Below are 26,126 nucleotides of genomic sequence, written 5' to 3'. Positions count from 1 at the left end.
CTCTTAAGGCTGTGTCTTTGAAAGAGCCTCTAGCATAGGAACAGTGGGCAGTACGTCATTCTGAGGATGGGGTTGGGGGTGAGGAGCATCCAATTGCCCGGGTCCAGTTCTCCACTCAACCAGTGGGCACAGCCGTTCTGTGATCTCCAACACCCTTCCCTGATCTCAGGACCCCATACAAGCCTCCACAGGAATTTAAATCACCCTCAGGGAAAAGAATAAAAATAGGTCATGTAGTCCTGGATCAAACTACCTGGACTTATATCTCAAGTCTACTACTAAGTAGCTATGTGACCTTGAGTGAGTTACTTAACCACTCTGCACCTTGGTTTCCTCATTGGCAAAATGGGAATAATAATAGTGCTTATCTCAGAGGTTATCCTTAGCACATCTAACAGTGCCTGACACAAAGTGAGTGCTCAATCCATGTTATTAATTACTACTAAGTATATTATTCATTTGCAGTTTATGATGCATTTGTATACAATCGGTACAGTATAATCCATGGACTTTACTACTTACCAGCTGTACAAGCTTTTATAAGGTCTTTAAGTCTTAATTTCTTCATCTGTAAAAGGCAGATAATAACATGGGGTGCCTAATAGACAAGGAAGAATCAGAGAGAAAGAAGTAAGGCCTCCCGTGACAATGATGACAGCCAACACTTGCAGGGCATTTAGTAAGCTCCAGGCAATGTTCTAAGCATACTACAGGCACTTAATCATTTAATCCTCACACAACCCTATAAGGTAGGTACTGTGATTGTCCCCATCTTACAGCTGAGGAAGCAGGTCCAGAGAGGTTAGAAAACGTGCCCAAAATGATTCAGCTGGGGAGCGGCAAAGCTGGGACTTGAACACATGCAGTCATGCTCCTAAACACCTCACTCTGCCACCCTCTGGCCTCTGCATTTGTTCTTAATATCAACACTGGTGGATTCTTCTTCTTAAAAGATATGGGCTATATCTGTTTTCCTCTATTTACTAGATTAAAATACATCTGATTATACTAAAAAAAAGAAAAGAAAAGAAAAAAGAAGAAAACACCTCTGAATCTAAACTCTGTTGGATTACCCCTACTGGAAATAGCAAATACTCAAACCTTGATGCTTAAAAATAGCTGAAACACCTGCTATATCTCACATTTACCAAAGCTGTTTATCTCCACAGACGATCTCCACTCATATGATAAGTAATTCACTCAATCAAGGAAACTGAAGAGTGAGAGAATTTTTAACATTTTAGAATCTACCACTAAATATAACTTTGTGTAATTCCCCTGGTTAGGGTTATTGTGCTTTTGCCTAAAAAAAGAACATCATACTTTAAATCTATATTTAGATTGCAACCAAATGGAAATATGACTAAAATATTAAATATTCTACAAGAAATTATAGGTCAAAAATGTGGTCACATCTGGAGGTTCTAGGATGAAATGTGACCTCAAAATCCCTACCCAGCCTCTCTTAATTGTGCTATAGAGTCCACAATTGCTACTTTTAAAAGAATTGATTTACAGAGAAAATTTTAAATTTCATGTATTTGTAATTTTCTACTGGGAACTCAGATTTTGAAAGCTTTCCATGCATGATGTGGAGCTAAAGTCATATTTTCCAGTTTTGTACACTTTCAACAAACTATTTTTTCACTTTGGGGGTCCAACTATTTTAGACAGTAGTAAGGATTAGCTTTCAAAAATCAAACACTAAGGCATGGGCATTGATATAAAAAAATCACAAAAAGAAATAGAAAAGTTCAGAATTTAAAGTGGAGGAGAAAGATACTAAAATGACTTGTTTCCAGTTTTGTAATAGCTGCTGCCCCCCTGAGGTGAAAAAGTGTTAGTGCCTTCAAGCTATTTTCACCTCTTGATTGAAATTTCTTCAACATTTTCTAACGTTTCTCTGAAATGCTTTCCTTGTTATTTTTATTATATCGTTATTTTCTTCCTTTAGTCATTCTCTCTTTTGTTTACTGATGGCTTAATAATATAAAAAAACAGAGTGAATTAAAATATTCACTCAATTCAAGAGCTAGTTCAGCAATTCTTACAAAAAAGCCAAAAGTGAAAATAATACAGAGAAATGTAATGACACATCTATAAACAGAAAAAAAGAGCACAGAATAATTTTTGTCTCTTGACAAGTTTTGTTTTTCAATCCTTCTAAAATCTAATAGTAAAGAAGACTTGGCTAGAAATAATATTGTAATATTAATTTTGTTAAATCACAGAGTCAGAAATAAAGGACAAATATACTCTAATGTATGAGTCACCTAACACATAGAGAATCTTTCATTGATTATTTGAAATGAAATTATAATTTTCTTTCCAGGGAGGGAAAATGATTAAATACCTCATGCCTCCCTCCCTGCAGATATCTGACTGGTAGGTTAGTTCTATTTCTAACTTTCTAGAATCATCAGCAACTGATATTTTTAGCACAAGTCACTGCCCTATAAATCATTTTTATCTCTAGTGTATCAGCACTTATGTAACCTACATACTATTGCATATGAAGTGATTGAATTATAATATCTCTGAGATATTTTTTATCTACAACTGCCAAGAAACACCGATGTTACACAGGCATCGTAGATTTATGCAAAGTAGTGTCCATTTTCAGCCCAGACTCCTAGGAGGGAGGGACTCTCATCACCAAAACACCCTTCCCATGGCTACAGCCCACAAAGAATCCCCACCAGCAGAACGGACCCAGCAGGCAGAGAAGATAACCACACAACATTCTGCACAAAGCTGCTGCATCAGATCACCATTTTCATTAACAAGAAAAGCAGACAGACGGCCTTGTCTAGCATTTGAGAGGCACACGTAGCCTTTCATTAGAATTCGTTGATGAAGATTTGTCTCTTCAGGTTTACTTTGAGCTGTTTATAAGCAAATCCTGTGACTCAGAATAAAGGTCCTAAAGTAAGAACTATATATCACAGAGCAAATACTGTGGAGGAAGAGGTGAATGGATGGGACCCAGGAGAAAATCTCCAGGTCCTGGGAAAAGCATATATGGAGAACAGAACTATTCGCAAGACATGCTGATTAAGAAGTATCCCTAAGAGAAGAGCCAGAGACTGACAATGGGATTCTCCACGTAGGTATAATTTATACTATTCTTGTGGATGAATGTGAAACAAGTGACTTGGACTAAGATAACACAGATAGCAGATTACAACGTGAACCATAAGATAGACCACCATTCAGAAATGTAAATGGGATGATGCATGTATCCCACCTAGCACAGGACATGGCTATTGTTAAGTGGGACTATGTCTATGACTTAGAGGGATCTATTTGGTAAAAGTGACCCAAAAATTATCAGCCTGCTAGGGTCTTCCTCAAGTAGTTGACAGGTGGAAAACTACACACATTAAACAAGTTTAAAGGGACAGATAAAAATACATAATTACGGCTCATGATCCCTACTCATTCAATGCACTAATTACAAAGATGTGAAGTCAATTATATATAACTCCTATTATTCATTGATATTAAGGCTTTTTGTTGTCTTCAGAAAGCTGAAAGTTAGGAATTCTCCTGGATAGTGTTAGAAAGACACCCAATCCAGGTGAACCTTATCTGTTTCAAGTGAACAGGTAAGATAAAACAGTGTATCTTCTGGGACTCTGTCCAAATGTGTCACGTATCTCACTTTCTCTGATTAGTTTTCTGAATACTGAATCCCTATTCTTAGCAATAGCCAGGTGAAAAGGTAATATCATCACGGTCACTGTGATCTTTGTTTCACCAATAAGTTTAACTCTTCTTCAATAATGGGGATTTGATGTAAGGGCACATTTGGCAGTAAGGGTGAAAGGATTCCGTAAATAGCCATGCTTCAAGATTCAAAGCCATCTAGGAACTCTCCTCCAGCTGGAGCTCATGAACCTTAACCCTCTTGTTCCACCATCAACGTGCCTCTTCCACTCCTTGTTTCTTCTCATTTTTTTCTCTCATTACAGAATGGCTGCTGCTCTCTGGGTTTTCCTATTCAACTCTTAGAGGAGGGAAGTATAAGTAGTCTAACTACCAGTATCCTTACTGGGAAAACTTCTTCATGCCAAGTCATTTCAGCAGCCAGTCTGTGGATTAGGTGCCTTTAGGAAACTTGATCCTGTGCCTTTGTTTAAGGAAGAGACTGGTGCTGGCTGCTTAGCTCAGCAGAGGAGCTGCAAGCAGAGACTTGCTGAGTGTAACAGGCGCGATGATTGACGTCTCTAGTATACTATGTTAAAGGTTTGGTTTTCTTGCCCTGTAGTGGCAACTTTAGATTTCATTTATGAGTGGGTTTTATCTATGACAGGAACAGAGCTATATATAACATATAGCATAGCTACATCATTATTAAACACATTTTGTGTTCATATTTTTAATAATAAAAGTAAGTTCTGGTCATGTTTAAACATACCTTTTCGACCATCACAGTTTCATGATCTATTTAATCATAAGAAATCCTCACATCATTTCACATAACTATTTTTTTGTGGAAGGTCTTGCAGAAAGGTGGAGTGTTTTTCAATCCAGTTAGTTTCCTTCATTAGATAGTCGGACAGCTATTGATATCTACTTAAAACTGAAAGGTGCAGATGGAGAAGCAGATGCAGCTGTCATCCATAAGGCTGAGCAAGCACAACAGGCACCGTGAATGTTCTTGCCAGAGAGCCTGCAATAATAAAACATTAGCTCCCTGAAACCCTGCTGGACTTTAGACTCCAAATGGAAACTAATCATTAGAGTCATTTATAACAAGCCATGTCAAAATGTGTATGATACTCAATAAGTGAACATAATTGAAAAGGCCTACTGTAAATAAATATATAAGAAGATGAGAAGACACAACAAACACAGAACAGTAGTCTGTTGGTCTAAAGACTGCTCAGACTGTCAAATTTATTTTTCTAACTCCAGGAATATCCGTGTCTATCTAACCCATAATGGTTATCTAAGTAACTAATAAACATACCTAATTAAGAACATTTCATAACATGCCTTGGCTTTCACAGTCCTAAAAAGTAGGATGCATCTTCCCTAAAATACTTAAAGGCAATTATTAACTAAGCCATTCCACAGTTTATTACTCAGAATCTTATTTTCTCAACACCCCTATCAAAATATAGAAGCTCATTCTGGGTATTATCAAAACCCAGGATTCAATGAAAACATTCTCTTCAGTTATATGATATTGTACTCCCATTAATATTTCAGTAAATTGATAGCTTTTTTTAAATAAATTTATTTATTTATTTATTTTTAATTTATTTTTGGCTGTGTTGGGTCTTCATTGCTGTGCGCAGGCTTTCTCTAGTTGCGGTGAACTGGGGCTACTCTTCGTTGCAGTGCACGGGCTTCTCATTGCGGTGGTTTCTCTTGTTGCAGAGCATGGGCTCTAGGTGTGCGGGCTTCAGGAGTTGTGGCACGTGGGCTCAGTAGTTGTGGCTCACGGGCTCTAGAGCACAGGCTCAGTAGTTGTGGCGCACGGGCTTAGTTGCTCTACGGCATGTGGGATCTTCCTGGACCAGGGCTTGAACCCGTGTCCCCTGCATTGGCAGGCAGATGCTTAACCACTGCGCCACCAGGGAAGTGCTGATAGCCTTTTTTTTTTTTAATTTATTAATTTATATATTTATTTTTGGCTGTGTTGTGTCATCGTTTCTGTGCGAGGGCTTTCTCTAGTTGTGGCAAGCGGGGGCCACTTTTCATCGTGGTGCACGGGCCTCTCACTATTGCGGCCTCTCTCGTTGTGGAGCACAGGCTCCAGACGCGCAGGCTCGGTAGTTGTGGCTCACGGGACCAGTTGCTCCACGGCATGTGGGATCTTCCCAGACCAGGGCTCGAACCCATTTCCCCTGCATTGGCAGGCAGATTCTCAACCACTGCGCCACCAGGAAAGCCCCCGATAGCCTTTTTAATAGAAATACTTCCTTGCTGAAAAAGATGCATTTGATAAATCAGTTGGCTTAATGTTCTCATTAAAAATAGAATTTTAGAATTAAACATTTCAAGAGAACATACATGATGGAATAATCTGTGCTCAACGGAGGAGGACTGTGTCTGACTCTGTGCTCCCTACCTACCTTGTTAGCACTTAGTCAAAAATTAAATAAGAGCAACCTCATCTAACCCGTGGCTTCACTTATCAGTTTTATGCTTATGGTTCCCAAACCTGAGTCTCCCGATTCCAGAATGCACATCTCCAACTGACTGCTGGACTTCTTCTTATGGAAGTTCCAAACCATGGTGAAAATGTTGCTTCCAGCTGAACTTGCTATTTAAATTGTGGTCCAGAAAGCAGCAATGGTATCTGTCACCTGGGAGCTTGTTAGAAATGCAAAAATCTCAGACTCAATTTCAAACCTACTTCAAAATGTGCATTTTATCATTACCAGGTGATTCCTATACCTGGTCAAGTTTGAGAAGCACTGCGCTATGATTCTCTCATCTCTGTCGAATTTTTCTTCACAAATGTTTTCAAACATGCAAAATACTTGACCTATCAGCATCTCACAAGAATTTTATGAAGATTAATTTTTAAACCTCTGAGGATTAATTTATTTTTAAATTGCCTTGAAGACAGGCACTATCAGCCCTAAACCACTAAATCTAGTGAAATGTGACCCTTCCTCATTGGAGGTTCTTTAATCAGTACACTTACCACTTCTAATGACATTTTTACTGTGATTCATAAGTAATCTGCAGATTTGTTATTCTTAGAAAAAATTCTAACCCCTACAAAAATTGTTGATTTTATGGATTTCCCTGTTTTGCCAAAACAAACGGTGCAGTCCTTAGAACACGTTAAATGTATACATAGGATCATTCTGTGGCTGCTTCACCCTGTTAAGGCAGCTAAGCAAGATCTTGACACAGATCAGAAAATAGAATTTTCCCCAGCAGATCAGGCCACATTTCCCCTAGGAAACAGATTCGCACCACCAGCCTCTTAATGCCCTTTTCTCACCTAAATATGTACTCCAGTTACTGAAGTTGGGAAACACATAGTGCTCTGTTGGAAAGTGGGTGCATGATGTCCTGCTTGGAAAGCATATTTCTAAACTGGCACACACTTCCTGCATTATGGGCTGCCCCGCTCTCTTTTAATGACAGTATCAGAGTGCCAGATGGCTTTGTGGGTCAATGGCTATAGTCCTCAGAATGTGTTGTGCAAAACAGATTTAAATGTTCACCATCAAATTCTGGTCAAGGCTTATTTTGGTATGTCACATATTAATCCCTCCCAATTCACTATCTTTTCTCTAAAAGTGTAAGTCACTTGTAGCACTCAGCAATTTACAGCTCTCTTGTCTTGTCACTGCAAGTGTCCTACAGAGGTCAGATGAGCAACCATCAGGGATACTGTGAGGGAATTCCTGAACTGGGTAAGGAGATAGGACTTAATGACCTCAATGGACTCTTTTAACTACAAAATTCCACAATTTCTCAACTTCATAACTACTTCTACATTCATAAGTAGTAAGTGTATGATTTTAACATCAAGTTTTCCCTGAAATTCATTAAAGGATAAATTTTAATTAAAAAACTAAATAATTAAACAACTAAACAATGATGCTTCTTAATTGGCCTGGACAAAAAAAAAAATTGAATAATTATTCATTTAAGATTTCCAGTAAAAGATTATTCAGAAGATAAGCTGATACTCAATTTCCTTCTTAGCTTTAGAAATGGGTTTAAGACTTTCAAAGCTATTATCTTTTTGGTTTTATGAAACATCTCCTCCATTTATTTTGTTTGTTTTCTATCTCATTAAAATTCTTATTTTATCATTATTATTTCCTTTGCCCTTCTTTCCTTAGATTTGTTGTTGCTTTTCATTTTCTTGAATTGAATACAAAGTTCATTTATTTTCAATCCTTCTTCTCCAGTTGCATTTAAAACAATATATATCCCTTGATATATAATCCTTTTTCCCATACCACAGGTTTTGATAGCACTTTTATTGTTCAATTCTAAATATGTTGTAATTTTCATTGAAATTTCTTATATAATTATGAGTAAATCAAACCTGATTTTTTAGTTTCCGAGGACAGTAGTGTAACAAGGACAGAACACTAGGTTTGAGTTTTATCACCATATGCCAGCAATTCCAAATAATGTCAGTGATAAAATACTCCAACATGAAACAATTTTTATTGGTCTACAATCTATACAATTGCTATGGCTACTGCTGAGTTTTAATAATATGTGTGTAACCTTCTGATTAGTACATTGTTACTACTTATCCTTTCATAAACATTGTGTTCTACATGGAACTTGATTCAGAGAACTCCCATACAATCCAGTCCCAACATACACAGACACCCTTGCATTTGGAAGGTTAAGTTAGTAACATTTTTTAAATCATTACAGCTCCCTTGGGAAGATTTTGTGTCTTCAATACCCATGGTTCTAAATATCCTGGTGTTTAAACAGTAGGTTCAAATAATACCAGCACAGTAATTACAAAGATGAAAAAACAATTCTCTCAATCTATATGACCACTTGGAGTTTTTGTTTGTGATTAAATTTTGAAACAGTGAAACACTGTGAACTCTGAGGTGTAATTTTTTTTGTAAGCGCAAATTTTAGTGTGTATATGGAAACTTTTACTGAATTTTAGTATCTTTACAATTAAAATTGTCTTTTTAAACTATTGCTTTAAAACTAAAGGACTAACCAAGAAAATAAATCAGTACATTAGTGGCACAATTTAGAAATTTTTCTTGGTGTGAAGTTTTAGATGAGGTTGATCAGAAATCAAAATGGTTGCAGCCTAAACAATATTAAACAATGTACAGTAAAACATTAAAAGTTTTAAAATTGTTCCTCGAAGAGCAGCACACAGCAATTGTAGAGAAGACTATTAGCTATGCAATGACAAAATGTAAGATAGGCATTTACACTGAAAAATCAAATTCAAAGAATGTCAGGAAAGCAACAAAAAGATGTTGGTCTTAAATGGTCAGAAGAAACTAAAAGAGCAATGTTCAAATGCCTTGATCATTTTCACCATAAATGGACATTTGTTCTAAATCAATGGATCAAATAATGTCAATGTTCACCAGCACTGAGCCATTTGCTCTCCTTTTGCAAAAGAAAAATTTTGGGGGGTTTTACCAAATGTAATAGGAATTTATCTTGAATTTTCTGGTTTATATATTTTAGTGGAATTTTTTAGACCAAGAAGCTTTTTGAAAGCCACTAAAATAAATCCTAAAAAAAACAGTTTTAAGAATTTAGGAATTTATTGTGAAATGGAATTTTTATGAATCTCTATCAAACTTATCTTTGTTTTCCTATTCGTGTATCTGTTGCTTTAAATGAAAAAAAAAAAAACTTTTGAAATTAATAAAAAGTGTTCTTCAATCAACTGTGAACAAAGAATGACCAACCTGGCTATACTCTGTAGAGCATGGGTACATGAAAAGACCAATTTTTATAAAGTCTTAAGACACATTTGCAGAAGGTTCAAAAATAGTACATGTAATGTTGTTTATTACAGTGAAAGACCAATAAGTAGATATTTTTCCATTTTCACAAAATTCACTGAAAAATATTAATCCATTATTTCTTCCTTTTTGTGTTTCTTATTTACCATGCTTTCCCATTTGCCATGCTGCCTTTTTTTTAAACATCTTTATTAGAGTATAATTGCTTTACAATGGTGTGTTAGTTTCTGCTTTGTAACAAAGTGAATCAGCTATACATATACATATATCCCCATATCTCTTCTCTCTTGCATCTCCCTCCCTCCCACCCTCCCTATACCACCCCTCTAGGTGGTCACAAAGCACCGAGCTGATCTCCCTGTCATGCTGCCTTCTTAATCTTTCTTGCCTTCTCTCGATTGATCAAATTACTTTTATTGCTTCTTTTCCCCTACTGTTTGGAAGTTACACATTCTGGTTTAAAAAGTATGTATCCTGGTTTTATCTTTGTTACCCTTAACTTTTAAAAATACATAGCTAATTTTATGTTGATCTAACAAAGCCTGAAGTTAATATTTCTACCCATCTTCCAAATGCTTTAGATGCATTACTATATATTTTTTTCTATGTTTACTTAAGTTAAAAAAATCCTTAATATTCCAGGATCACATCTTCAACCCAAATAATTGGGCTTTATTTCAGTATAAGCCATAGATAGGGATGGGAGAGAAAAAAAATCTGATTTAGTAATGTAACTTCACTATTACATACTTGGTATTGCATACCTATTATTATAGTCACCAGATAATACATTAAACTTAGACCAGCTTTTGTTTCAATATATTAAACAAAGAAGGTAGAATGAACATAAGGAGAATGTATTAATTTAATAAAGTAAACTACTAAAAAGCAAACAAGAAACAGAAATATCTCTAGAATTACTTGATAAAATGCTCAAGATGAATACAAATTGAGCACATAAGAGTACCAGATGTATGCATGTACATCGGAAACAGGAAAAATATAAATTAAAATGTAAAGCTAGACATTAGATAAACAAATAATCCTAATTTGTCAGTATTGTTTGAAAAATAACTGAAAAAATATGTTCATTTTTTTAAAAGCCAAGTGCAATAAGCCACAGCATTTAGGTTGTAACAGCTAATAAAGAATGCATTTGCTCTTGTCACTATATTGACCCCAAACATCACACCTAAGACTAATGCTTAGGTAGAGCTAGAGACCACTCTCCAGCACTACCTTTCCAATTGCATCCTTTGTACTATTTCTAGGAGAGAGCTATGGATTTGATGTGTAGTATACAATGTTACCAGGTCAAAGTGTTTGGATTTCATTATGAGGGCAGAGGGAATGACATAATCATATCCACGTTTCAGTGAATTGAAGAGAAAGATGGAGAAAAAGAGACTGGGGAAAGCAGACTGGTTAGAAGGCTATTTCAACAAACCAGGTGAGATATGATGAAGGTAGAAAGCAGTAAGATGGAGAACAGTAAACAGATTAGGGAGATATTAGAGAGAGAGAATTGGTATAATTTGGTTACTAAAGATGTTGAGCAGAGTAAGAGTTGAAAATGATTCCTTAGTTTCTGGTCTGGACTGGAAAACAAGCACATTCCTTAGATGCAGTCTGGGCTAGGGAATACGAGAGGGAAGTTTATCAAGTGGAGAACTGGATAGAGAAAGTATCAGATCATTTTTAGAATCAGCCAATAAAATAATAAATGTATTCTGTTACAACAAAATATAAGTGTGCATAGATGAGATCTAAAGTCATTTTTAGAGATAAAGCCACTAGGGGTAAGTAGGTTCAAGAATGAATTCCCTAATAGTTCTGGACACACCAAAGCTTCTCAGTGCTGCTAGTGATTTAGCAAATATTTGCTATCCACTCTAAGTTCATTAAAAGGGTTAAACATTTCTTCCTTCAAGTGTATTTAAATAGCTAGAAATTTAGTAATAGCTAAATTATACACAAAAATTATCCAGGGTGACTTCTTTCAAATGGTAAGCTAAAAGGGTATGATGATATATTCGTTCATCCTTATCCCTTAAATACAGAGATACTTTAGTACCTTTGGCTGTAACTGATTTAGAAGTAGAAGACAGTTTAGGAGTAAGTAGCAGCTCATTACTCAAGAGAAGAAAAAACAATGCATTCTTAAAGGATACAAGTTAAGGGGCCAGGCAAACTAAACATGTATCATCATCACAGGGATTTTCCTCAGTTCCTTATAGCAAAAACAAATAACTATTTGGGAGATGAAAATGCTCTAAAATTGATTGTGGTTATGGCTACACAACTCCATGAATATTCTAAAAACCATTGAGCTTTACACTTCAAATGGGTGAATTGTGTAATATGTGAATTAAACCTCAATAAAGCTGTTATTTTTTTAAATGAATAACTTTTTAATCCACTAATATCAGGTTTTATAAATGCTTTAATTTTACATTAGGCTTTTCAGGCTTACTAGGTTTCAAAATAAGCAGGAAAACAGAGAAAAAGTATATTTTATTGGTATTTATACCTAGCACAGTTCAATTCAAATAAAATGGAACAGAGCAACTTATTTACTCTAATTGAATATAACATATAAACAAATTTTTTTTAAGTTTCTGTCTATTTTACCATCAAATGATAGTGTTCATGCAAGTACAATCATGACACTGTCCTTCTGGGCCCATATCATAGCACCACCTTTTATTTGCAGTTCTTGATGTAAATTTCATTGTCAAACATATCTGGCTTTAGCAATGTAAACATTTGCTACAAGTAAACTTTAAAAGGTAAAAGTGAATGATACTAATGAATAAATCAAAATAGAACTGAGCATCACCACATGATAAAATTCAACAGAATATTAGATAATACTGTTTCAATAAGAACTACAACTTAATAAAGTTCACAAAATGGAAGCAAAAACCAAAAGTAGTGTGTAAACTCCCAAAATAGTTTAAAATACTGAAGGATATAATGTAAAATTTACCTCAGATAAACAAAGGGAAACAACAAAACCATGCAGTGAATACCAAATTTGGTTTAGAAGTTACAAAAGTCCTTTTACTGCAAAGCCTTTCTAAAATGTACTGTGCCAAACTGTTTATTTTCTATCTCCCTTTATAAAAAAAATTATCACTTTTAATCACATAGTTGAGTACTTTGTGGGAATTTCACATATGTTGTCAACTGTGGAACTGTTACCCAAAAAAACTTTCATCTCTAAACTATTTTTTCAAATGACCAAAAACATTAAATTATCTTCATGAAAATTACCATATATCAAGTCAAATAATTCCTAAACAAATAATCATAAAAATAAAGCTGCCTTAACAGAGTAAATACAGAAATAGTGTATACGTAAGTGCTGAAGATCACAGAAAAATATTCAATGAATAGGCAAAAATTCTCACACTTATCATTACTGTTGATGATTTTGTTTACTTTTTGGTTAAAATTAAGAAACAAGTTTTCAAAAGGTCAAGAACATTCAGTGCCACTTTGAATTTGTCTGCAACATACAAATGAGTTATATCTCTGTAGTACAAGGCAGACTCTATTTTTACTTTTTAACATAAGTTATAAAGACCTCAAATTTCTAAAACCAGTTATAATACTGTGGCAACCAAAACAAATTTGTTCTTATTGCTCTTATATTCTAGCTTAATCTACAAACATGAACATTTTTCCATTTGTTGTCTCAAACCGTACTAATACAAAAAGAGTCTAGAGAGATCTCTCTGTTGGTTTCCACAGATTAACTGAAAAAAGGGGAAAAAAAGAAACTGAAATATTATTTCATCTTCTTAAGTGTTCTTAATATGTTTAGCACATCAAGCAGCACTTGACACAGCAAGTTTCTTTAAGTGATCCATAAACACTTGTAAACTAACATCATCTGTGAGAATAGGTGCTCCAGACTCCTAGAGGAAAAGAAAGATATTTTCTATGATTAAAACATAGGATGATACCTTAAAGTGTATAAGCAAATGTGTAAAAAAATAGACAAGGAAATCATTTTAAGCAGAATAATGTCTATGCTCCTGTTGTATAATAAAGAATCTGCTGGCCTTTGTCCCAGATTCCTGTCCCAGATTCCTGAGAGGGAAACTACATCCTTAGAATTTCCTGATAGTAGTATCTGTTATTCATGAGCCCCTCAGATCACACCTGAGTTTATGCTATGAGATGAGATGACTCAGGATAGGGACCAGTCACCAGAAAGATCAACCACGTAATTAGATGCCTGGGCTTTAAGAGAGCCTGACCTCCAAGGAGGAAGAGATTCGGGGCTAGAGATTCAATCAATCATGCCTAAGAGAAACAAAAGCAAAAACAATAAAACCACTGGATACCAAAGCCCAGCGGAGCTTCCTGTTTGAGGAATACATCAATGTGCTGTGAGGGTGACGCACACTGATTCCATGGGAAAAGGGCACAGAAGCTCTGTATCTGGGACCCTCCCAGACCTTGCTGTCTCTTCATTTAGCTGGACCTAACTTGTAACTTTTATACTAAAACTGTATTCATAAATATAGTGCTTTCCTGAGTTCTGTGAGTTGTTCTAAGGAATTACCAAACCTGGGGAGTGAACCCAGGGAACCCACCCCCCCTACCCACTCTACCCACCCACTGCCCACCCCACCACCCTCCCTTTCTCACCACCCCACACACAAACGGATTTGTAGCCAGTTGGTCAGAAGTGTGGGTAACCTGGGATTTGACTTTCGGCTGGCATCTGAAGTAGGGGCAGTCTTGTGGACCATGTCCTTTAACTTTTGGAGTCTGCGCTAACCCCATGTGGTCAGGCTCAGATTTGTACCGCAGTTTACCAACTGGCCTTACAATAGCTCCATACCCAACTTAATCTTTAAAGTAGTAAAGTGTTCATTTGCCTTGAATGTATTGGTGTTTTTATCACTACTAAGAAATAAGTCTCCCTTATTGCTGCCTGTTTACTAAAATAAAATTCCACTTACACATTTTAGCAGAACCGCCAGATGGAAGGAAGAGAATTTATATCATTTTTAAAATAAACTATACTTATATATTTTCATTCAAGTAATTTTAATTGATTTCTGTGGGTTCTAAGTAATTAACAAGAGTTAGGGAAAATTCCTAACTTCTATTTTAATAAAAACTGTGTTGATGGAATGACCTTAGTAATCCAATCCACTAATAATGAAATTTTATTGTAGCAAGAAAGTTTTTCTACAATATTTTGTATCTGGATCTTTAAAGTTTTCACCTGATATCCAGCTTCTTATTAGTATATATAAAATGTCTAAAACAGGAAAACTAAGTAATTTTCAGAGGATATCAGCAAGTTTATGGCAAATATGAGCTCTGACTTTATAGCTCTTGTGGTTCTAGGCTGGCATAGCCACAGATATGCCATAACCTCTCCTGAATAGTGGAAAATCAATTTTATTATGTGTTTTCATATGTGAATTTATATGAACTTGAAAAACTTGATAATGAAGGGAGACAAAAGCACTGGAATTAAGAGCTCAGAGTTTGGAGTCAGACTGCCGAGCTCATATCCTGGCTCTGCCACTTACTTAACCTCTCTGAATCTTAGTTTCCTCATTTGTAAAATACAGATAATAACAGAACCTATTTCACATGGTTGTTATAATGATTAAATGAGTTAAACTTTGTAAAGCAAATAGAACAATACCTGACACACACAGTAGGCATACAACATTATTATTATTATACCTTAATTTTTTCCATTTTACACATTTTCCACCTCAATTCACCCAATCCCAGATCTATTTCTCCTGGTCAAGACAAAATATATATGGATTTTCTAACTCATATACTGTGATCTTATTTGAAGTGATTAATACTAATGCTCAACTCAATATTATCAAAAATTTGCAATTGATTGATCTCAGTTTTACAACTGCACTCTTTTTCTCTTTAAAATATATCCAGGATTAAGCAAAAAGTTCCAAGCTTTATATCATTTAGTATATGAAGCACTATAGCAACAGAGACCTCCAGCACCCTGTCACAGAAGCAGTGTTGCAGTGGTGCCCTCTTCAGGCCATCCATGGATAATACTTACACTGGGTACTTGATTTCTGACAAAAAGAAAACTAAGGTATTAAATTCCATAATTTTTAGTGAAATGCTTGGCTACCATGTTAACTCCCTAAATTTCAATCATCAATTTAGCTTAATGGTTAAAAATTCAGATTCTGGGGTTAGAATGACCTAGGTTCAAATCCAGACCCTGTCACAGTTTAGCTGTGTGATTTGAGGTAAGTTACTTAACCTATATAAGCCTCAATTTCCTCTTCTGAAAAATAGGATTAATAGTACTCACCTCACAGGAGTATTTTAACAAATAGAAGTGTATGAAAATCTTAGCATAATGACTAAAACACAGTACAGATTCAGCTTATTAGCTATTATTATCTATAAAAATATTAACATAATTTCCCTTACAAAAATCATAGGTCAAAAAAGACCTTAGGGCTCTTGGTTTCTTTCTTACTTCTAATTAACATATTTATTTAATTTTGACATTTCAAACAGCATTACAGGAAAGGGATGTTTTCAAATTTAACAAAATATAAAGACTGAGAAACACTGATTTAAATGTCAGACCAAAATTTCATTGTTTTTAGACACATCAACAAGTTTAATACAAATGAAAGATTTTTCAAATAGTTTGGAACCAATCTGAAAAAAAGAAATGGTCTAAGTAAAATCCTATAGAAATTTTTTTGTTTTGTTTTTGTAAGAATCTATTCATAAAAGATAGGATCAAATGTCAGCTTCCCCCAAAGGCGTAACTGTAACTAATTCCTAAATTTTGCTAAATCAAATGCATTTCTGGGGGCCTTCCCTGGCGGTCCAGTGGTTAAGACTTCGCACTTCCAATGCAGGGGGAGCAGGTTCGATCCCTGCTTGGGGAACTAAGAAAGACCCCACGTGATGTGCGGTGTGGAGCGGCCAAAAAATTACAAAAATTTTTAAAGTGCATTCCTAGAAAAGATGATTATATTTTCTAAAATGCAATAATGAGAAGAAACCCAAACTGTCTTCAACCGCCTCTTTGAGGAAAACACTTTATAAAAAATCTAAGGAGAGACAGACCTGATAACAATGTAATTAAAACCACCATATAGTATAAGGACATAATTTAACTTAATGACTGTAAATATTTAAACAACTTTTTATCAAATCAATAAAAAGAATTCATTTAATAACAAGTAAGTACACTTAAGTTTCTCCAAAGGTGATGGCTTTCAAAATTGAGTACTGAATAGATGAATGGGTGGATGGATAAGCAAACGAGTGAATCAGATAAACAATATACGTTTGTTCCTTTGCCTGGGATTTCCTTCTCCATCATATTCACCCAATGAAATAATCTCCGTCTTTCAGGGTCTGGCTTAAGTGTTAGGGCTCTTGTTTATGTCTCTAATGCCCCTACTTCCAGGCAGTAATAATTAAACTTCAGTTTAAAATAGGTTTTCTTTCCTATCTTAAATATCTTTAGAGAGACTTTTTTACCAGTGATAACAAGGAAAACTAATAACTAATATTTACTGAGTATTACTGGGCATATCAAGTATGTGTCATCGAACTCTATAACAGACAAGGAAGAAAAGGCATAGGAAGTTTAGTAACCTGCAGAGTTTTCAATTACCACCCCAGAATGATGCCTCTCCATGTTTAACAGCTCAACAAGTTCTTTACTTTATATGTCTTCCATCTACATCTCCATGTTGTAATTTAAACCTCCCAAAACAAGGAACAAGCCATTATTTCCATGAACTAAACCGTGCTTTTTTAATGCAGAAATTCAGCCACAAAGAGATAGGTTTTATTTGGTCTTCATAATGTGAGCTCACAACATTTTGTTAATTGAATTATGTGTATGGCAACAATCATCTGGAGGGGAGGAACAGCTACCCCCTTTAGAAAAGGATTTGTGTACCCTCCCCACAAACCCTAGTCTGCCATAGCCCGCTGCCCCCAGGTATTGCTTTTTGACACTGAGAGTCAAGTTTTCTTATATGCAGCCAGCTTCACTCATTTGTTCACCTGGTCCCTAGGGGCATGTGATATGTGACCCCTGATGAGTACTATTTTCAAGTATCCTTCAAGCCTTTAACCTCCCCTTCATATTGATTATTCACCATTTCCATTAACTCCATTTATTGGTGCTACTTTTCTATATTCTTGCAATTTTCTTTTCTTAAATAAGTTCCTCTTAAGTTGTGGGATCCAGAACCAAAACCAATACTCAGTTAACTAGAGTTAAGTATAATGGAAAGGCTGATTCATGGTACACCCTGTACTCCAAACTTCCACATCACAGTAATATTTGGCTTTTTGTTCCCCCAGCAACTGGAAGAGGGTGAGGGGTGATATTGAGAGTCTATACGTATATGTATTATATGGGCACAAATTTTTCTCACATGTGCTATGTGTACCCTTTGAACGCCTTCCAAGAGTAAGTTTCTTTCTTTGCTATAAAAAACTCCTCACCTTTCAGGACTTTTAGACCGTGAATTCAATTTATTTATCTATATCACGAAAGCTTCTTAACTCCTAAAGCGTCTCCACAGACCTCCCATACTCTAATCTCTGTTCTCCTGTCCAGATCTACTATGGTCAATATATGCTATGTTTAAGGTACTGTGGAAAGTCAAAGATGAAAATGACACAGTTATCACCCTTAAGTAATTTATAATCTAACAGGAGAAATAAGTGCCATCAGAAATAGATGAAAAAAGGGGGCGGGGATGAAGCGCCGGGGATATTACACAATATCCAGTCATGCAATCACAGAAAAGGTTTCATGGAGTCAGTAAACTTTGCACTGAGCCTTGAGGGATGGCTATGATGTGTTACAAGTGGTGATAGGGACAAGTCGCATGCTTAGTGTATTCAGAGTGGAGTAAGAAGTCCAGTTTGGCTAAAAAGACTAAAGAGTAGCTAAAAGTGGACAAAGCTATTTGGAGCATACCATAAAGGACCCTCAATAGCAATACAGAACTTATATGTAACTTAGTAGGGGGTTATTAAAGATTTCTAGGCAGTACTTTGACTTAGAACTGCTTTAGGGAGACCACTCTGGCCAGTGCCAAAATGGAGGAAAAGGCTGAAGCACCAAGAGCAGGTAATTCCAAAAGTCTATGTGAATAGTAACAAGGGCTTGATTTCGATTAGTGACAAGGAAAGGAGGGAATGGACAGGGAAAATAAATCAATAATTAGGGGCAGAAGGGAGAAGATGTAAATGACTAAAGTTCCAAGCCTTGGGAATTGAGAGAACGGTGGGGCCCTCTATAAAAATAGGAAAGTCAGTCAGTACAAGATAGTGTGAAAGAGTTCAAGTTGGGGCATGCTGCTTATGAAATGTCTACAGGAAACTCAAGTGCTGTGCAGCAGGCAGTTATAGAAATTCCAGTCTATAAGTCACTGTGAAGCCAAACCAAAGAAGGAGATTTACAAGTTAGCCTCAGATGAAAGCTGAAGCCATAGGAGTGGACACAATCACCCAGAGAAACAGTGAATATACAGAATTCAAGGCAAACATTTGAGGCACCTCTATATTCAAAGGAAAAGGGCCTTAATCCCAATTACTGCTTCGTTTCTCTTCTAACCAGCCTGGACCCCATAGTCAGTTATCTAACATCGCTCTCAATTATTCTACTCCCTTTGCTGTGTCCATCTTTCTTATCGCCAGTCCTAAATTAGCCCCAATGCAATGTCTGAATTACAAAGCATGGCTAGAGAACATTACAGAAGCATGCTCAAGAAACTGTTAGTAAACAAAAGGGACCCTCACCATGCTGTAAAAGTCTTTTATTCATCTTCTCTTGCTTTCTTATATTCCCTATAGCTGTTTTTAATCTTTTCTATTTTCTAGTCCTTAACCCCAGCATTTCTCTCTCTTAGAAAATAATCTTTTACTGAAAAGAAACAGGCTTATCCAATGTGAGTTTTCTCTCCACCTCAAAATCTTTCTCTGTCTTCACCCTTCTTCTCACCCTTTGCTTTTGCAGAAAGAAATGTCCTGCCTCCTTACCAATGCTTAACCACCATACAGTGCGTGTGATCACACTGTCTCCTTTTGAGGATCTTAAACATCTATGCACTGTTCTTTTGTGTTTCCCCTACATTAGCTCCTTACACTTGGTCCACAAATTCTGTGCCCTTACTCTAATAACAATCATCCTACTCTTCACTCAGGCTAAATTTGCAAAAGAATAATTTACACACACACACACAAAGAATCATTTACACTTATGACCTCCACTTCTTTACCACCTACTAATTCCTTACAATCTATCTGCTACTCAACCACTATATTAAAACTGCTTACCAAGGGCCAAAAATAACCTCCTAGTCATCAAATCAAGTGTCTGCAGCACCTCAATATTTGCTACTCCCTTCTTCTTCCTTCTATAACGTCCTCCCTCATCATTTTGGATATGGTATTCTTCTCATTTTCCTTCCACTTCTCTGATTATTTATAAAATATTCCTACCACTTGTACTTCCTCAAGGTTTTATCTCATCCTTGCTTTGCCTCTCTATTCTCTCCTTGGACAAGAATCCACTGTGATGACTTTAAGTATCACTTGTCTATGAATCCTTGCCCTGATCACCAAACCCAAAATTTCAACAATCTGCTCAATTTGGGCATCTAGATGGTATCTCAAACTCAAAGTCTAAACCCAAACATTTTCAGGAATTCCCTGGTGGTCCAGTGGTTAGGACTCTGCACTCTCACTGCCGAGGGACAGGATTCAATCCCTGGTCAGGGAACTAAGATCCCACAAACAATGCGGCAAAAAAATAAAATAAAATAAAAAATAAAAAATAAATAAAATCAAACATTTTCTTTCCACCCTCCCACTTACTGGCACATATTCTCCTCAGTTACCCAGGCTCAAAACCCCATATTATCTTGTTCTCCCTCAACTATTTATTTTTCAGAAATTCAAACCTAGAGAAAAGTACAATGAAAAAACACCCACATACTCTAAACAAAATCATTGATTAATATTTGCCACATTTTCTTTATGTTTCTATATATTTTTCCTTTTCTTTTTCTTGTTAAATAATTTCTGCAAGTTGAAGACATCATGATATTTTACCGCCAAACACTTCAGGATATATCTCTCAAGATCGAGGACACTCTCCTACATAACCACAACACCATTATCACACTCAAGAAATTTAATAATATTATACTAGTATCTGACATATAGTCCACATCCAAATATCACAAATCATCCCAATTATGTTCTTTATAAGCTGTTCGCTCTCTCTAATCCAGAATTCAGTCAGAATTCACATTTTGCATACAGCTGTCTTGCCCTGGAGTAAGTTTTACTTTCCTGCAACTTCTAATCAAATCTCACTGAGTCTACTTTTGAAATATCGCTGAAATCTACTCTTTTTCACCATCTCGTCTTCTTTCCCTCTCACTTGGATTACTTCGACAGATAGTTTCAACCTACACACTGCTCCCAATTAATCTTAAGATTCGACTGTATTGTCTAAGACTCAAATTTGCCCCTCTGTCCAAAAACCTTCAATAACATTCCATTACCTACCAAATAGAGACTCAACTCCTCAGTCCTCAGCCTGGCCTTCAAGAGCCTCCACAATTTGGCTGCACAATATATTGCCAATTTATTGTTCTACTATGCATCCCTACGTGTACCCTTTACCTTACTCCATACTGTCTTCTACCTAGAATTCCCTTCCTCATACAATTTCTACTTACTGGATTAATAACCACTCTAAAAGGAAATGTCTCATTTTCTGAGCTCTATTCTGACACCCTCTCCTGCTGCCACCATGTGACCTCTTTCACTCCTCCTCATCTATCCCCCTGTAATACTTTAAATCTTCCTAAAAGCACATAGCCCACTCTGCCTTGTACTTTAACTACTTAGGTATGTATTTTATTTCTAATACTAGACTACAAGCTCTTCAAAGGCAGGGATGATCACTGTGGATCTTAAAGTGCCAATATAGAGTCATGAAGATTGGAACACTTGATAAATGTTGATATATTGTATCAAGAGGTAGGACTTCCACCAAATTAAAATATATTAATAATGATTTCCAGGCTTCCAGCCTCTCCTGCTCAACCACAATCCCTGACCACTCCCAGCTTACTGTGACCCTTTATGGTTCATAGCCTAGCATTAAGCTTGAATCACCACCTCCTATCTCATATTATACACTTTATTGCTTTTTGTCTCAAGGGTAAAATGTTAAGCTTGAAATATGAAGGGGTTCTATCTATTTGATATAATCACTTTTTTATTTTCTGTGGTGCCACCAAATGCTAATTCTATTTTCAACTCTTATTTTTTTATTACTTTTCCAACAGAAATTACCAAATACGTAGGGAAAAATGTAGCTTTCACTAAAATAACAAACTATAATAACACAAAGAAATAATTTCCAACATCTGCTATTTACACTTACCTGTCCCCAGGCATACATATTATTATGAGTCTGTGAAGGGTTGACTTTCGAAAGCAGGAAACGCGCCTTAAAAGCAAAGAAGAAATAACATTATCCATCAAAAATAGATTTGGTCAATATAGGCTAAACAAATGTATTATAGTATCTAAACTCAACTGTATTTAATATGTTTGGGTCAAATTAACTTTATTAAAATGCAACTTTAAAAAAATGAACTGAATTTTGAAATATATAGGCCACTATATGTTACACATAAATAATAAATGTAACCTCTTCTTGCCAAATCATACATACATAATAACATTCATAGTAACAAATACAAATTGTTAAGTCCAAAACTCAGCATATAAAGATTATGTCTGCAACAATTATGACAAGGTTACTGTGACATTTACCAAATACCTAGTCTGAAACGTCATCAGAGGTTGGAAGTCCCCAAAAATGATAAAAATAAAAACCATGAAATCGGGCTTCCCTGGTGGCGCAGTGGTTAAGAATCCGCCTGCCAATGCAGGGGACAGGGGTTCGAGCCCTGGTCTGGGAAGATCCCACATGCCGTGGAGCAACTAAGCCCGTGCGCCACAACTACTGAGCCTGCGCTCTAGAGGCCGTGAGCCACAATTACTGAGCCTGCATGCTGCAACTAATGAAGCCCACGCGTCTAGAGCCTGTGCTCCACAACAAAAGAAGCCACCGCAATGAGAAGCCTGAGCACCGCAACAAAGAGTAGCCCCTGCTCGCCGCAACTAGAGAAAGCCCGCGCACAGCAACAAAGACCCAACGGCAGCCAAATAAATAAATAAATAAAATAAATTAAAAAATAAAAACCATGAAAACCTATACATGTTCTTTTACTTTAAACAATGACGCTCAAACTTTTTTAAACTGTAGGCTATTCCATGAGAGCACTTACCCAACATTTTACCCATCTATCCACTATGCCTTATCATCATTAAATAATAACCAGAATAAAAGAGGAAGATAGCACTACATGTGGTGAAACATCAATGAGAGAACCAGTCATAAATTATTATTACATGTTGGAAGAACAAGGACAGTCCTATCTTTTGAAATTTAGTACCATATAAAATCTTTTTCTACTCTAAAAGTAGAAACACAAGAGCACTGGCTCAAGAGTCAGAACATCTGGATTCAAATCCCAGTTCCTCCATTTACTATGTTTCCTTGGCCACAAGTATCCTAAGTCTCAGTTTTATTATCCGTAAAATGGAGATAACAATAGGACTGCTATGAGAATCAAATGAGAGAAGGTATGTAAAGTGCTAACTATCAGCTTTGCAAATTCTCAGTACAGGGTAGCTTCTATTATAGTAAAACCCTAATAATAATTGCTATCATTTCTGAATAATAGTTACTGATATTTATTACCTACTATGTAATACTGTTCTAGGCACTAGGGATACATTAATAAACAAAGAAAAATCTGTGCTTTTAAGGAACAAGTGAAACAAACTTATAATAATCTATAATTAATTTATATAACTCTAATAAGAATTACAAGGGAGCAGTAAAAGTGTTTTAAGAGTGTATGTTAAGGGGTCCTAACTGAGTCTTCTGTAAGGCCCAAAAGGGCTATGTGTATATGTACCTGTACCTTATTTAATCCTCATAATTCTAAAAATTACACACCTTTTTACAATGCCATAATGCTTTCCTATTATATTTCCTAGAAAATTGAAATGATAGAATGAGGAAAACAGAAAAACGTTATGTTACCACAAACTTCATATTCATAGACTTTACCAGTAAGTAAACAGATTTAAGAAAAGTACACTAAATTATTTCCCAAGTTGTTCGTATCTTCTTGCTCAACTAAAGCTTGCATACCACCATAATGCCATCCTGGCTCTTTACTAGAGCTGGGCTGGAGGAAGAAGATGGGATAAACCACCAGCTTTAGACAGCTAGTCAATAATCTTACTGCTCTGCTCTCAAAGCTAAAGCAAAAAGCAAGCATACCTTCCCCTGGAAACCATCTGCCCATCTCCTTCCTTTTTCATGTGCCTGGTGAAGCAGTCTATTCAAATTAACGTCAGAAGGCAAGCAGGATCAACTCGTAAAACCAGCAACAAACAAACACACAAACAAATTAACAGTACTTACCTGACTGCCCCCATGTTCAGTGTCAATGTATCTCGGCATTGGAAATCTGGAGTGAAGGATCTCCTGTGCATCATCCACTGGGGCTTGCAGAAGGTGGCGGAAATTTTCATATTCTGGCATGTCCTGGTATCCCGACTTACGCCACTGAGCTATGGTCTAATTTTACAACAGTTAAAAACTTATGACTTTTTTTCTTGCCTAACCAAAAACTTTAAGAGAAGATTTTTTTTCAAATGAAGCAATCTTCAGAAAATAAGAAAATTATAGAACATTATCCTATTTATTTTTTTAAGTTACAAATACTAATTTCAGTATTCTTGAGTAAACAGATGCAAAATTAGCATATTTCTTTTCCTTTAAAAGTAAAAAGAAATAATAATTCAGCCAGAAAAATTGAAAAACACTATACTTATCATATTAATGTTAGCTAAAAGCTATCTACCTAAGTTTATGATAAATAAGGGGGATTTTCACTACAGAAGATTTCCCAGAGACTTCAAAGTTAATGACCTACTATTATGAAGTCTGTACCAATGAAGTTACATTCTCCCAAGATACATAAGCATAGAAACTTTAATAATAATAGAAATAATATTATAAAAATAATATACCTGTAAAAGAGCATCTGAATCAGTTCTTTTATTAAGGAAAACGACTCCAAAAACCATGTAATTAAATCATCCACAAATTTAAACCTGGCTTGATTTCTAAGTTAACTGAATCAATCAATGTATACTCTATATTGCTTTATATCTCCGTATTTAACAGAGGAACAGTCATCTGCATTTCTGATTTCTCATTTAAGCATATTAATGAGCTATTTGAAGAAACAAAAGTATGAAAAGACAAAAGATATAAGCAAAACACCTAGCTCTGTCATATCATAGGCATTATTCTTAAAAGGTAAACAGCACTAGTAACTGGTATCAATTAAAAATAATAATCAATAGGTCTTTAAAAGTCCTGGATAATATCACTTAAGGTAGTATTTTGAATAAGGTCTTCACCATTACAGTGCAAATCTAAAATCATTTACAATTAAAACACTGGAAAAATATATCTGCTGGAGTTACTAGAATACTAGACTATAAGCTTGAGTGTAGGTTTGTGAAAAAAAGAGATCTGTATCTCTCAAAGAATCTAGATTTCAGTGCTTTCTTATACAGAGGAAGCACTTAAATACTGGCTGAATGAATAAATGCAGGAATGAACAGAGCTATGCTAAATACCTAGATTAAAGTTTAACTGCTACTCAAATATTCTGCTCTTTTCAACCATTCCAATTAAGTGAAGTTATAAATTTTAATTAATTTGTGCTTTAAATGAGTTTTTAAGATCAAGTGAAATATTTTTTTAAATACTTCATGTGGAATACTTTTTAAATGGTTACATGAAATAATGAAAAGGAAAGCCTGCCTACTGACAAAGGCTGACTTTTCTCCTCTCAATGTCTTCAGGTAAAACCCAAAAGTATGATATGCTAACACTCTTACTTTCACAACTATGCTTTGTATAAAATCTATTTCTCCAATTATGTGTGGACAAACAGACAAATAACCACAGATGGGTCAATTGCAAATTAAGTCTAAAAACTTGTAGAAGGAGAATCACATTTTACACATATCTTATAAAAGTGGAAATAAAGCTTATCATAGAGGAAACACTAGTCACATAGTAAAGGAGGGAAAGCTTCTATGAATAAAAAGACTTTACTGAAACTACGTGCTTAGCTTTAAATGCTATGGACTCTTACCTCACCATGATAAATCAAAATCTGGAAAAATGTGTCCATGAGGAGAATACGATCTGCAAGAATGCTGCTGCTATCAAGAAGAACCGGCTGACATGAAGAAAACAATGAAAGAGGAGGCAGGAAAAAATAATTAAAAACACAAAATTGCTCTTTCTAGGATATTTTAATTTTTTAATATATTACCTTATTACATAAAACCTCTTGGTATTATGAATTCTCTAAGTATATTTCAATTTAACTTTCTGAGGAATCTCTAAACTGAAGTAACAATTGAAAAATAGAGTCCAGTCAAGAGGAAAGAGTCCTAACTGATGGT

The 26,126-nt window shown here is 35.6% G+C and overlaps 1 protein-coding gene across 2 annotated transcripts in view; it reads right to left on the bottom strand.

Moving 5' to 3' along the window:
* Positions 1-11,950: 11,950 nt before the first annotated feature.
* SEC23A (SEC23 homolog A, COPII coat complex component) overlaps positions 11,951-26,126 on the bottom strand; it is a 61,763-nt gene continuing 47,587 nt past the window's right edge. Inside the window, exons 17-21 of one of the 2 annotated variants that reach the window (XR_014242308.1) lie at positions 25,811-25,897; positions 24,058-24,213; positions 23,584-23,620; positions 21,934-21,999; positions 13,364-13,378 (exon numbers count right to left, since the gene is read on the bottom strand). Coding sequence is in view for 1 of the 2 variants with exons in the window: in XM_082384110.1 (XP_082240236.1) it covers positions 13,289-13,378; positions 21,934-21,999; positions 24,058-24,213; positions 25,811-25,897 (399 nt within the window). In the remaining variant the exon portion in view is untranslated. Of the gene's footprint in view, positions 13,379-21,933; positions 22,000-23,583; positions 23,621-24,057; positions 24,214-25,810; positions 25,898-26,126 lie in introns of both variants that reach the window. The other variant, XM_082384110.1, reaches the window with a different exon arrangement.

The sequence above is a fragment of the Balaenoptera borealis genome (genome assembly GCF_965194805.1).
Source record: "Balaenoptera borealis genome assembly, chromosome: 3".
In the NCBI taxonomy this organism is placed as follows: domain Eukaryota; kingdom Metazoa; phylum Chordata; class Mammalia; order Artiodactyla; family Balaenopteridae; genus Balaenoptera; species Balaenoptera borealis.
The sequence above is the reverse complement of the archived record's forward strand: the minus strand, read 5'-3'. Positions and strand labels throughout refer to the sequence as shown.